Here is an 11,478-nt window from a genome sequence, read left to right as displayed (position 1 = left end):
TACATAATCCTCGCATTCCCTCTCTCATAAGTCTTCTTCAGTGTACGCTCCTTGCTGTTTCCGGATGAAAATTTCTCTACATAACAATCGAATGCATGTATGATCCAAAGGTTGAATCGAGCTGGTCGGAATCGCACGCTTGCGTTGTTTGCACACTGTTCATTGGCCTCCCGAATTATTTGCGTGCGGTGGCTATGCGTTCGGTAATTCTGGATCTTCCGGAGTAGAGCGGTTCCAAGGGTGAGATGTCTACCACGCACGCAATTCCTCCCGCTGCTCAGCTGGCCAGTATTTGGTTCGCTCAGGAATTCTGTGAGGGCAGCCGAACTCTCTAACGGCAAACAACTTTTCTTTTGCCCCCAAAATTGACACGATGCAACCTTGTACACAAGGTGCATGCCAGGGATTCATATGTCGACTTGCATTCTGACCGTCATGCCGTGCTAATTGTGACACACAGATCGCATTATCTTCATAATATTAATGAGGGAACCTCACACACCCACAGTTTGTGCATGACTCTCGGAAATGTAGCAAAGCTTCGTGCCTCTGAGGCACGGCGTTTAAATTCATCCAGGTATCTCGCTACTGCCGCGATGCATAGCCGCTCCGGCATCACGCTAACAACTGAATGGTCGGCTTCATGTCAGACCATGTTCTTTCTGCTGCGCGCCGATCTTGAAGTGCGAGGACTGTGTGCATGGTTGGTGGAGGCTTTGCAGAAATGTGCACATGACTGAGGCTGTTCCTCCGAGTCAGTGTCAAGTCGCCTGTATCTTGAACAATTAACTAGTGTGTTTTTCCAGCTTTCTTTACGTGCGTTTGAATATTACCTCGAAGCAGATATAACAAGTGATCGAAACGCGAAGGTTAATATTGGTCTTCCTTTCTCGATCGAGATCATTAGAGTGGTTCGGTGATCTCTCCGCCGGCTGGCACGGAGGCGTGCCAGAGGCGCTCTATGTACCAATCGCTCTATAGCAGAACATAGGAACATCTAATTTACAATTTGCCCAAATTACTTCGATTTACATCCAATACACCCGTGCACTGGCAGCCCGTCTAGATGGCCTCTGGCACACCTGCCTTCCACACAACGCCAGACTTCTCCGCAACGGTCATCGCAATCTGCCGCACGGCCTTTGCCTCCTCCAGTGTCGCGCCGCCATGTTGGGCATTCGCGAGGTGCCATACAATTTGGCGAGGCGCGTCTACGGCGATAAGGGCCGCGACGATCGTGAAGGACGTCTCGACCTGTGTAAGCAGGGTTGTACCACCGTAGGTTACGCCGTAGCCGATTGTGTTACACCACCAACCTGCGGATAAAATCTAGGTGAATGTCATAATTCTTCTATTGCAAAGAAGCAAATTCCGACCAAGATCCTGGTAGGCAGAGTCGAGCAGACTCTGCACGCCGTCTGCAGTGTCACGGTACATGGAGTGGAAGAGCTTCCGGCCGCTTTCTTCCAGATCCTCCATGCTCCTCTTTGTGTTCCTATGCATGCACAAGATGTAAGATATCCGAGTCATAGATGGGCATGCAGACTGTGAACCTCTGTGGCTTCGAGTCTCGCAAATCCTCAGGCATGACCGTGTTCAGCGCGATGCAGCTGTCGATCACCTGAACCTAGCGATCAGACCGGGAATGTAGAATTCATTCTGCCAAGGGCTTACTCGCGGTATCCCAGTGAGCACACCCGATTGCAGCAGCGCCTCTCGAATCCTGCGTGCGAGCCTTAGCTGCTGCTCGCGCGCCTTCTCCGTCTCGCTCTCCCGGCCCTGAGCCAGCTTGAGCTCGCTGAGCACGAAAGCGAAGACCAGGGGAACCGCCTCGGCCTTGTTGCTCGCGCTGAAGGCAACCGCTGCAACGAGGTACCATGGATTCGATAAGACAGTCTCAGGAGTGAGTGCGCCTTTCGATGGGTAGATCGCCTTCAGCTGCTGCAAGAAGTCAGTGGTTGCGAGGTGCGCCATATGGATGGGTAGCAAGCGAAGACAGACGTGGTACTGTAGCAGTAGCAAAGAACTCTCTTACAAGAAGTACGGGTCAGGCATAGTGCAGTGATATACCACTGATTAGTATCGTGAGCCTATTACAGGCCTAGTGTCCCTTGTTCTTCTAGGTCAGGCTCGGTCATTGCTGACAGTACCAGATGGAGACGTTTCACCCAGCCTGAGTACGGCGTGGTGGAGCACAACAGCCAAACAAAGTTTTGTTTTAAAAATTCGCAAGGTGTACCTGAAGTAAGAGCGATACTGCTTCTGAGACCGGTGAATATTAATGTGAAATCTGAGCAGATGTAAAATTTTATGAGTCTGCTGCAGCAGCGCCCAGTACACGGGCGCCGATCTGAATTTCTATCTTCCATCTCCATCAGCCATCACCTTGTTCCTCTGCATTCAGCAAACTCTTGTCTGGATCGTTGAAGCTTTTGTTGAAACTTTGTTGAAACTTCTGTGGCGGTTCAAATTACCCGAGCGCTACGACTCTGGATTACGTAACTTAGGTCAGGATCGACTTTCCGCCACAAAAGGCTCTCTGCTTTACTTCATTCGCCTTGCTTTGCGCGTGGTTCTAAGGCTGAGGCCTACATTCTGGTGCCCTAGCCATGCCCTTGCATCGCTGCAGTACGCGCTACATCTAGTACTTGCTCGAAACTATGACCGTAAATCTGGACGACGTCAACGAATCGCTGTTACCGCGTCGGTACCAGGAAGAGATATTTTCGCGCGCTCGCGGAGGCAATGTTATCGCTGCTTTGGATACGGGTAGTGGGAAGACCTACATTAGCACGCTACTGATCAAATGGATCTCGGCGCGGGATGCAGGACTGCGGAAGATTATCATCTTCCTTGTGCCCAAGGTTGCTCTGGTGGATCAGCAAGGTGATTTCATCATGAAACAGACACCTCTACGCGTCAGCAAGTCCTATGGTGCCACTGCGATTGACTTGTCAGATCGATTCGGTTGGAGGAAGGAGTTTGCGAGCGCGGACGTTTTTGTCATGACCGGTGCGATCTTCCTTTGTTCTCGTGGCGCTTTGTCTCAATGTCTGTTCCCAGCGCAAATCTTCCTCAACGTGCTCACGCATTCATTGTGGAGTCTTGACAGGGTGTCATTGATCGTATTCGATGAATGCCATCATACGCGGAAGAACCACGCCTACAATGGTATAATGCGCGAATATTTTCAGCAGCCTGTGGAGACGCGACCCAAGATTTTTGGGATGACCGCATCACCTATATGGAACCCTAGAGATGCCGTGGAGTCTCTTATGACTCTGGAGAGAAATCTGGACGCGAAGGTGATCGCGGTCCGGCATCATGTCGATGAACTTATGACGCATTCTCCCAAACCCGAGGAGGTGGGTCGTCGGTCTTCCTTGCTACGAACCTACTGAACATCCGGTAGATCATACACGAATACCCCGCGCCTCCTGACGCGTATCCTGCATACCTAAGTCATTCTCTTTGGGATCGCCTGGACTTAGCCAGTCTCCCTCCAGACATTGATATACCTGTAGAAAAGATACGGACAAGGTACGAAGTGACATTTGCTAGCCTGGGACCGTACGGCGCGGAGCTGTTCTTGTACACGGATATCAAGCAACGCATCACGCAGATGATTAACCAGGCCAGCGACATTGATCTGGACTATCTAGCTATCAACTATGCCGAAGTGAATGGTGACATGCCAATGATGCCGAGTCCTTCAGATGTCCAGCTCCCTCCGGAAGTCAGGCAATTGGAATCTATCCTCTCCGAGTTCCGCTATTTGTTTGAGGACGAAAACGACCCTGAAACGTTACCGCTCACGGTCCACCTTAAGTGGTGCTCGCCGAAAGTCCGCGAATTGATTGATCTTCTCTTTGCTCACTATAGCTCCTCGTTCCAAGGCATCGTGTTTGTTGAGCAGCGGCACGTCGCGGCATGCCTCTCCCAGATACTGCCTTGCGTTCCACAGCTCAGTCATCTTATCAAGTGTGGACAGCTCATTGGACACGGAACAAGCGCCGTAGCTAGGGCGCCAGGGAGAGGCATGGCTCTGAAAACCCAGCAAGATGTCGTGAAACTGTTTCGGGACAGAGAGATCAATCTACGTGAGTAAAAGACAGCCATGAATGTCATCTCTGTGATTGACAGTCTCTGTTCAGTTATTGCAACTTCAGTTGCTGAAGAAGGCCTTGATTTTCCGGTCCGTCCAATTGAATTTCCGTTCTTTCACAACTGAGCTAGACCTCTAAACATCCAGGCATGCGACCTTGTCATCCGTTTTGATCCGCTGCAGCATATGGTTGGATACCTTCAGTCTCGAGGGCGTGCGAGGCACAGAACCTCGACATTTGTGGTCATGGTACAGCAAGGACAAGTCACTCACAAAGCTCGTTACAAGGCCTTTCATGAGAGCGAGCCGCAACTGCGTCTTGTGTATCAGTCACGCGACAGCAAAGCACAGATTACGATGGAAGAAGGTGAAGAGGAGGAGCGCGATGACCCTGATGATCTCGCTGAAAGGGAGAGATACGTTGTTCCCACTACGGGCGCCGTGCTCACATACAACGGCGCAATCGGTCTTCTCAACCACCTTTGTTCGCTCGTTCCACATGACAGGTTCACACCGACGTTCCTGCCTCGGTATTCTGGCGACTTCACGTCTACTCTCCACCTTCCTTCTACCCTACCGTTGCCGCATAAACATCTGGTCTACACAGGGCCAGAGAAGCGTTCTAAGAAGGAGGCGAAGCGAGCTGTCGCTTTCCTCGCTGTCAAGGAACTACATGCGCTCAACGTCTTCGATGACTACCTCCTGCCTGCTCAGAGCGTCACTGGTAGTGACAACGAGGATCCAGATGGTCGGCCTATCCAAGACGTCAGCAGAGTGCCGGAGATGATGGAGGTTCAAGTCCGCGATCCGTGGACGCGAGGCGCCGTGCAGTACTTGCACGTCGTCTACCTCGATGGTCGTCCTACAGCTGGTCTAATCACCGGCACTCTACTTCCGCCGGTGGAACTCGTCTGCAGCGGTACCTTTGTGAGCACCGGCGAAGGGCAGCTGCTCGAGTTCGATACGCAGGATGAGTGGAGACAGAGGCGTGCCATGGAGGACTTCATGAGAATGGGCCTTTGGTGGTGCGTCACTGGAAGAGGGATCACTCTTCCAATGACGTGCTACCTAGTCCCTATTACTCATGCGATGAAGCCGGACTTCGATGCGATCGACCGTGCGGTTGCACATCCGTACGGTGCGTACGACTGGTCCGGTATCACCGAGCAGGACTACAGGCATGTGCTCGTTATGTGCACGAAGGAGCCTGGCCGAGCACTGCTCTTGAAGGGCATCCGAACTGACATGTCTCCCAAGTCTACACCCCCGCAGGGCTCACGGGAGGCCGCGTTCCCCACTTACCGAGAATTTTGGCAGCACAAATATACGAGAAAGGAGGTTGTCCCGGACATCCCGGCCGACGGCCCTGTTGTCGAGGGAACCCCCTACTTTAGGCATACATCTTGCATCTATTCGTTGGATAATGGGCCTGTTACAGTGGATGCCCCAACGAAGAAACAGCAGTCTAGTATCTTCTATCCCATGGCGTTGGCACAGTGGGCAGAGATATCGGAGGATGTGTATCGCACATTTCATGTTCTGCCAGAGCTGTGTCACCGTGTTTCCGATCTGTACCGTGCTCGTGCAGCTCGTGCAGAGCTAGGTCTCCCGCCTATTATGGACGACCTCATGGTGCAAGCACTCACCCTTCCCAGCGCCAACGCGGGATTCAGTAACCAGCGGCTGGAGACACTGGGTGACTCGGTCCTGAAGCTTAGCTCCGTTGTCCATCTGTACAACAAGTTCCCACATCGACATGAAGGCCAGCTGGACATGTTGCGGCGGAAGTCTGTGGCAAACCGAACGCTACTCGCGCGCGCAAAGGAGCACGGGCTAGAGCGGTATCTCTCTGGAGAGACGCAAAGTATGCGCTTTTGGAGACACACGCTTCCGCCCTCTGTCGACCCATCCTCCGCCGAGCCGCACCGATATTCCCCCAGGCACATCCCTCGGCGCAGTTTACAGGACTGCATGGAAGCTACCCTTGGAGCGAGCTTCGCGACAGGCGGTATACCCATGGCGCTCCGCGCAGGTACGGCTCTCGGGCTGAGCTTTGGTGGTACGTCGCCTTGGAATGAGCGATATGGTGGCCGTATGCCTCACACTGCGGTGTCTGCACTGTTTGCGGACTTGCAAGAGGTACTGGGCTACAGTTTCCGGCATGGGCACCTGCTGCTTGAAGCGGTGACACATCCTTCATTTGGATCCACGGACTGCTGTTCGTACCAACGGTTAGAATTCCTCGGAGATGGTGCGCGATTTCCGTCTGACCGGCCAATGTCTAACTGACCTGGTTACAGCGCTCATTGACCTAGTCGTTATGCAATATCTATTCGACAAGTTCCCTCAGGCTACTTCTGGCCAACTTTCATGGGCACGCTCCCGCGCCGTCTGCGCTCCATCGCTCGCGTCTGTCGCCGTCAAGCGTCTGGGACTGCACAAACTCCTGCTCGTCAACAACGTTGAGCTCAGCATCGCCATCAGCAAGTATGTGCCCGTATTGGAGGAGATCTCGGGCGCGGACATGATCAACAATGCGTGGAAACAGGATCCACCGAAGGCCATCAGCGATGTTCTCGAGAGCGTCCTCGGTGCGGTCCTGGTGGATACAGACTGGAATTTTGAGAAAGCGGCCGCTATCACTGAAACAGTGCTTGAAGAACTGCTCGTCGTGTTGTCGCCAGACCTCCCCAGGGATCCTGTCTCAGAACTTATGGTCTGGGTGGCGCAGTCGGGATGTAGGAAGATAAGCTTCCGGTGAGCATCGAAGGACTCACGATAAGAATACACTCTGATCATCTTGTGCTATTGCTAGAAAATCCCAAAGTCGCCTTGAGGCCAAGCGCAACGACAGCATCTCTGTCATCGTGCACGACATTGTTGTCGTGGGTCCCATAACGGCGCCCAATCTATCTTTGTCGAAGGGACTTGCCGCCGAACGCGCCCGTATTATTCTTGACGATACCGCTTCGCCGCAATACTTGCGGACTATTTGCGATTGTGGCAAGGCTGAGACGGAGGTCAAGCCTGCAGTTGCGCCTGTAGAAATCACCGAGAAGACGACACTGGACGACGAGACGGAAGAGGGTTTCGCTACTCTTGCACACATTATCCAGGATGAGCTCAGCGGCGTTTCGGGCATTCCGCGGGAAGACCTGGAAGATGATGATTCTACAAGCGAAGACGAGGACGACCTCATCGTGCTGAGCGACGAGCGGGAGGTGGAGGACTTGATGCAAGTCGAAGATTAATTGGCCTGTGCTCTTCGTTCTCTGACACGTTTCCTGGGCGAGAGAACAGACTCTGTAAGGTGCTTTTCGACCTTCAATCCAAAACAATGTTTGTTCAGTATACCAACCATATGTATCGATCACCCCACTTCTGTAGTTCTACTCACGTTTCATAGCACCTAATCACTGCATGCGTTGTGTACACCAGTGGAAAATTGAAACTGCGATCGGAATTGTGATATGAGCACATCACATTCAGGATGAGTGGTTTAAACAAGATAACACAGTATGAGTGTAGTAGCATACATACGCCTCGCCCTTGCGTCATAGGTAGAAATCCAAACATTACCTCTTGTTTGTGGGATGTACGAAAGGTGCAAATAACGTCGGGGTGGCACAAGCCACCATTCCAAATTTCTGGCATAAATCTTCTCTCGACATACACGCTATTACAGCGAGGAGCTCTTTCTCCACCTGGCATTCCTAACCGCTGAAAAAAGGCATGTTTGTTTTTTTAACTAAATTCAGGCTTGCTCTCGTACACAAGCGTACTGACTGGAGTTTTTAAACTCCGCACCACACTTACAGCCGGATATAGAAGGTGTAGTTGTTGAACATCAAGCACTCAACGAACGTTCCCCTTAATTCTGTTGCAGGAATCTGCCCATTGCAGGGGTACTATCTGGCCTGCTCAGGAGCTTGCTCGCCGTTCCTGACTGTGGCGAGAATCAACCAGGCAGCGTTATCATCATCGAGCTCGATCTAGGTTCTTAACTTTGCTGTTGTTTGTTATCTGTGGCACGTCGACTTGACAGTACGCCCGCACTGCGCACGCTTTTCTCCCGATACCTTTTCCATCTTACTCTCAACACTATGTCGGTGAACCCAAACGAAGACACCGAATTGTAAGCAAGTCCAGATTATCCATTGGTCGTCGCCGATACTTCTCTGCTCAGCAACGACATCCTCCGGAAGCATGGCATCCTTCCCCCGCGCGAGCCTGAGAAGCGAGCGCCCTCACCGCCTCCCCCCCCAACCACGCGAGAGAAGATAGAAGGGCTGACCGCGAAAGAGCTCAAGCAGTTTGGTGAAAATGCTGGAGACGATGAAACGGAGCGGATGGTCGAGACCCTGAGGAGGCAGCGCCTTTCCGAGCTGCGCCGGTACCAAAAGGCGCCGTATGGACGGGTGTACCCCATCGGGCGCGATGATTATACCAGGGAGGTGACAGAGGCGAGCAAGGTGAACGATGATGGAAGTCCGGAGGGCGAGGGAAATGGCACCGGCGTGGTGTGTTTCCTGTACAAGGACGGGTATGTCATCCCGTTACTTCGATTCTCGTGCACGCGTGTGCGTGCGTTTTGGTACTCATACGATGGTATCTCAGGATCCTTCGTAGCGACAGTGCGGTACAGCACGTCAGGATACTAGCCCAGCGTCATCCACACACGAAGTTCGTATCCATCGTTGGAGACAAGTGCATCGCCAACCTCCCCGACGCACGGATCCCGATGTTCATCATCTACCGCAATGGCGACGTACTGAACCAAATCGTCGCATGGGGCGGGGATCGCGAGCGGAAAATTGAAGGTATGACGTTCATAATTATAACCTGACAGTATTCTATACGTATCGCAGAGCTGGAAGCCGTCCTGATCCTTGGTGGTGCGATAACCCCGGAGCAGCAGCAGGGTCTACGCAGCGAGCGTAGCCGTGACAGCAACTCGGACGACGACGAGCCAGACGATGAGGATTCGGGCGACTCGCTTTCAGACAGGATGCGTTCGGCGGCAACCATGACGAACGTGCATTCGGGCAAGAACATTAGGCGGACTCAGCGGGAGGAAGATTCGGACTCGGAATTTGAGTTTGACCTTTGACGAAGACGAATGTAGAAGTGGAGGCCTATGGGACTGTATTCTAGTTGATGTATCACTAATTTCTGGGCGTCACATTGTACGCTTTGCAGTTAACACGTTAGCAAGCTCAGGATTGTCCGTTAGATGGAACAAGGTCACCATGCCTCGTACGCAAGCAGTTGTCGTTGCGAAAGGCAATTGCATTGCGTTCGCACAGCACACACACAATGACACCTTGGCACATACAACAGAATTGTGATTACAGCGACAACAGTGTTACACGGACAAAGACTAATACAGAACTTGGGCTGCAATAACAGTGACACCTGGCGAACCCAACCACATGTCAATTATCGTGCGGCAAAACCACTGTACTGGGGAGACGTACCATCGGGGGTCACTCGGTCGTGAATCACAATATCCCCGCTGAACCCACACTTAGCCCTCCATACGCGTCCACACCCGCTCATCTCCATATTGCAAGAAGTACTTCCATCACCAGTAAGCACCGATTTCTCATGACCTGCTGGTATTCCTTTCTTGTCGCCACCCTCGTCGCCTTGCCTCGAGTCAAATACCTCCCGAACCCCCACCGGACGTCCCAAGCACACAACGCCCGGCCCGCCGCGCCCCTCCGCCCCACCCGGCGTGCCCAAGCCGGATAGGGCTCCAACACGGAGCCTCCACGTAAGTCAGATAGCTTCGTCGTCGTTGTAGAACTCGTCCTCGTCGTCATCGTCGACGCTTGAGAGGTTTGTGAAGTCGAGTTTGTACCGGAGTAGCCCGCCGATGCCGCCAAAGCCCTTGACGAACTGTGCACCCTCCTGCGACCGGTTCGTCACGAATTCGAGGTTCGCACCGAACTCCTTGTACTTCTCCGCGAACCACTCGAGCAGCGACTGCGGCTCCAACGATTGCTCCATCTCCACCCCGGTCGACTTATCCAGGAATATTTCGCGGTCCTTCTCTTGTTCTTTGTTTGCGAAAATAACGATATCCTCTGAGGTGGTTGTAAGACATCGATCCAGAGCAAACGAGGGCCGAAGCACGTACCACCTGCAGCGTTGCGGAGGACATAACGAGTAACGTCCAAATTCTCCCACACGATCAGCGTCTCGACGGCACCCATCTCTAGAGCCCTCAAGGTATCGTCAATACCGAAGCAGTACTTGCCAGTGTCTTGACTGATCTCATCGAAGTACTTTTGGATCAGTTTCTTCTCTTGCACGAACTTGACGTTTGCGAGTGACTCGGCTGCGAGTTCGATTGCCTGCAATGTGAATGAGCGGCCTCTACTTGTAGTATCAATGCACATGTTTCGCACCTGATTGAAACCGTTTTCTCCGCCGTAGCTTACATCAACCACCTTGATGATCTTGGCCACCAACCGCAGATCGAACATGTCACTCTGGCTAAGCTCCGTCTTGAAATCCGCGCTTCCCGCGAGCACCAGCCCGGTCACGTTGACCTTATCGTTCGTGATAAAATGCTGGACGGCGAGCTCCGCGACTTTGCGGACGTAGTTGTGACGCTTCTCGTCGCGCAGACGCGCAAAACGGAGGGCTGACTGTCCACCGCGGCCGTGCTTCTTTGGGAGGTCGACGGTGAATTTGTGAATGACCTCGCGCGTGTTGCCCGCGACGGTGCCGAAGAGCGTGCCATTGCCGTCCATGACTATGAAACCGAACTTGGAGTCGGACTCGAGCAGCTCTTGGAGCGCCTCCGTGTGGAACTTATTGTCGCAAAGGTACAGAGATCTGAACATGCGGTCGGCGGCGCGCAGACAGCAGATACACAGGGTTACATACGTATTGATAGGCTTGTGTGGTTCGAAGTCGAAGGAGACCTTCTTTTCCTTGCCTTCGTCTGTGAGGATGGTGCCGACGAAGAGGACGAGCCCGTTGGGTGGTACGCGATTGTACAACTTCAGGCGCTGCTGGGTGCTTGTGATCGCTGCAAGCACGGACAGCCTGTTCACGCGAGACTTGATGTTAGACGCGGTGCCGTACTCCTGCGTCAGCATCGCGGAAATACGGGAAATTTGGTCCTGTGAGACATGGGGTGAGCAGATCAGGCGAGATCAGGCGGAATCGAGCGCGCCTTTGGGGGCATAATCAGGCTGATCATGGACGTGCCGGCACTGCGTGCGCGATGAGCACCTGCGGGACGAGTGAGCGGACGACGACGGCGCACCCCCTGGCGGCGTCAAGGCTCTTGATGAGCTTCTTGACCTTCCACATCTGAATGTTCTGCTCAGCCTGGTCCTGACTCATTTTCGCTAAAT

The 11,478-nt window shown here is 53.0% G+C and overlaps 4 protein-coding genes across 4 annotated transcripts; 2 read left to right on the top strand and 2 right to left on the bottom strand.

The window, feature by feature from the left end:
• Positions 1-1,062: 1,062 nt before the first annotated feature.
• Positions 1,063-1,974, bottom strand: SCP_0411520 (hypothetical protein; the record flags this gene model as incomplete). Its single annotated transcript, XM_027757879.1, has 4 exons — positions 1,063-1,316; positions 1,377-1,495; positions 1,554-1,621; positions 1,675-1,974. 4 exons carry the CDS (start codon positions 1,972-1,974, stop codon positions 1,063-1,065), a joined length of 741 nt encoding a protein of 246 aa, XP_027613680.1.
• A 686-nt stretch (positions 1,975-2,660) lies between these two features.
• Positions 2,661-7,356, top strand: SCP_0411510 (hypothetical protein; the record flags this gene model as incomplete). Its single annotated transcript, XM_027757878.1, has 7 exons — positions 2,661-3,012; positions 3,064-3,365; positions 3,413-4,100; positions 4,155-4,195; positions 4,253-6,356; positions 6,406-6,862; positions 6,921-7,356. 7 exons carry the CDS (start codon positions 2,661-2,663, stop codon positions 7,354-7,356), a joined length of 4,380 nt encoding a protein of 1,459 aa, XP_027613679.1.
• An 852-nt stretch (positions 7,357-8,208) lies between these two features.
• Positions 8,209-9,215, top strand: SCP_0411500 (thioredoxin-like protein; the record flags this gene model as incomplete). Its single annotated transcript, XM_027757877.1, has 4 exons — positions 8,209-8,240; positions 8,292-8,648; positions 8,723-8,925; positions 8,974-9,215. 4 exons carry the CDS (start codon positions 8,209-8,211, stop codon positions 9,213-9,215), a joined length of 834 nt encoding a protein of 277 aa, XP_027613678.1.
• Positions 9,216-9,886: 671 nt separating this feature from the next.
• Positions 9,887-11,467, bottom strand: SCP_0411490 (Eukaryotic peptide chain release factor subunit 1; the record flags this gene model as incomplete). The annotated part of the gene is made up of 6 exons (XM_027757876.1): positions 9,887-10,194; positions 10,248-10,464; positions 10,519-10,951; positions 11,003-11,241; positions 11,295-11,334; positions 11,388-11,467. The coding sequence occupies 6 exons, from the start codon at positions 11,465-11,467 to the stop codon at positions 9,887-9,889; spliced, it is 1,317 nt and encodes a 438-aa protein (XP_027613677.1).
• Between the last annotated feature and the right edge of the window lie 11 nt (positions 11,468-11,478).

The sequence above is a fragment of the Sparassis crispa genome (genome assembly GCF_003851025.1).
Source record: "Sparassis crispa DNA, contig_000003F, whole genome shotgun sequence".
NCBI lineage: Eukaryota > Fungi > Basidiomycota > Agaricomycetes > Polyporales > Sparassidaceae > Sparassis > Sparassis crispa.
This window is presented reverse-complemented; position numbering and strand designations above follow the sequence as displayed.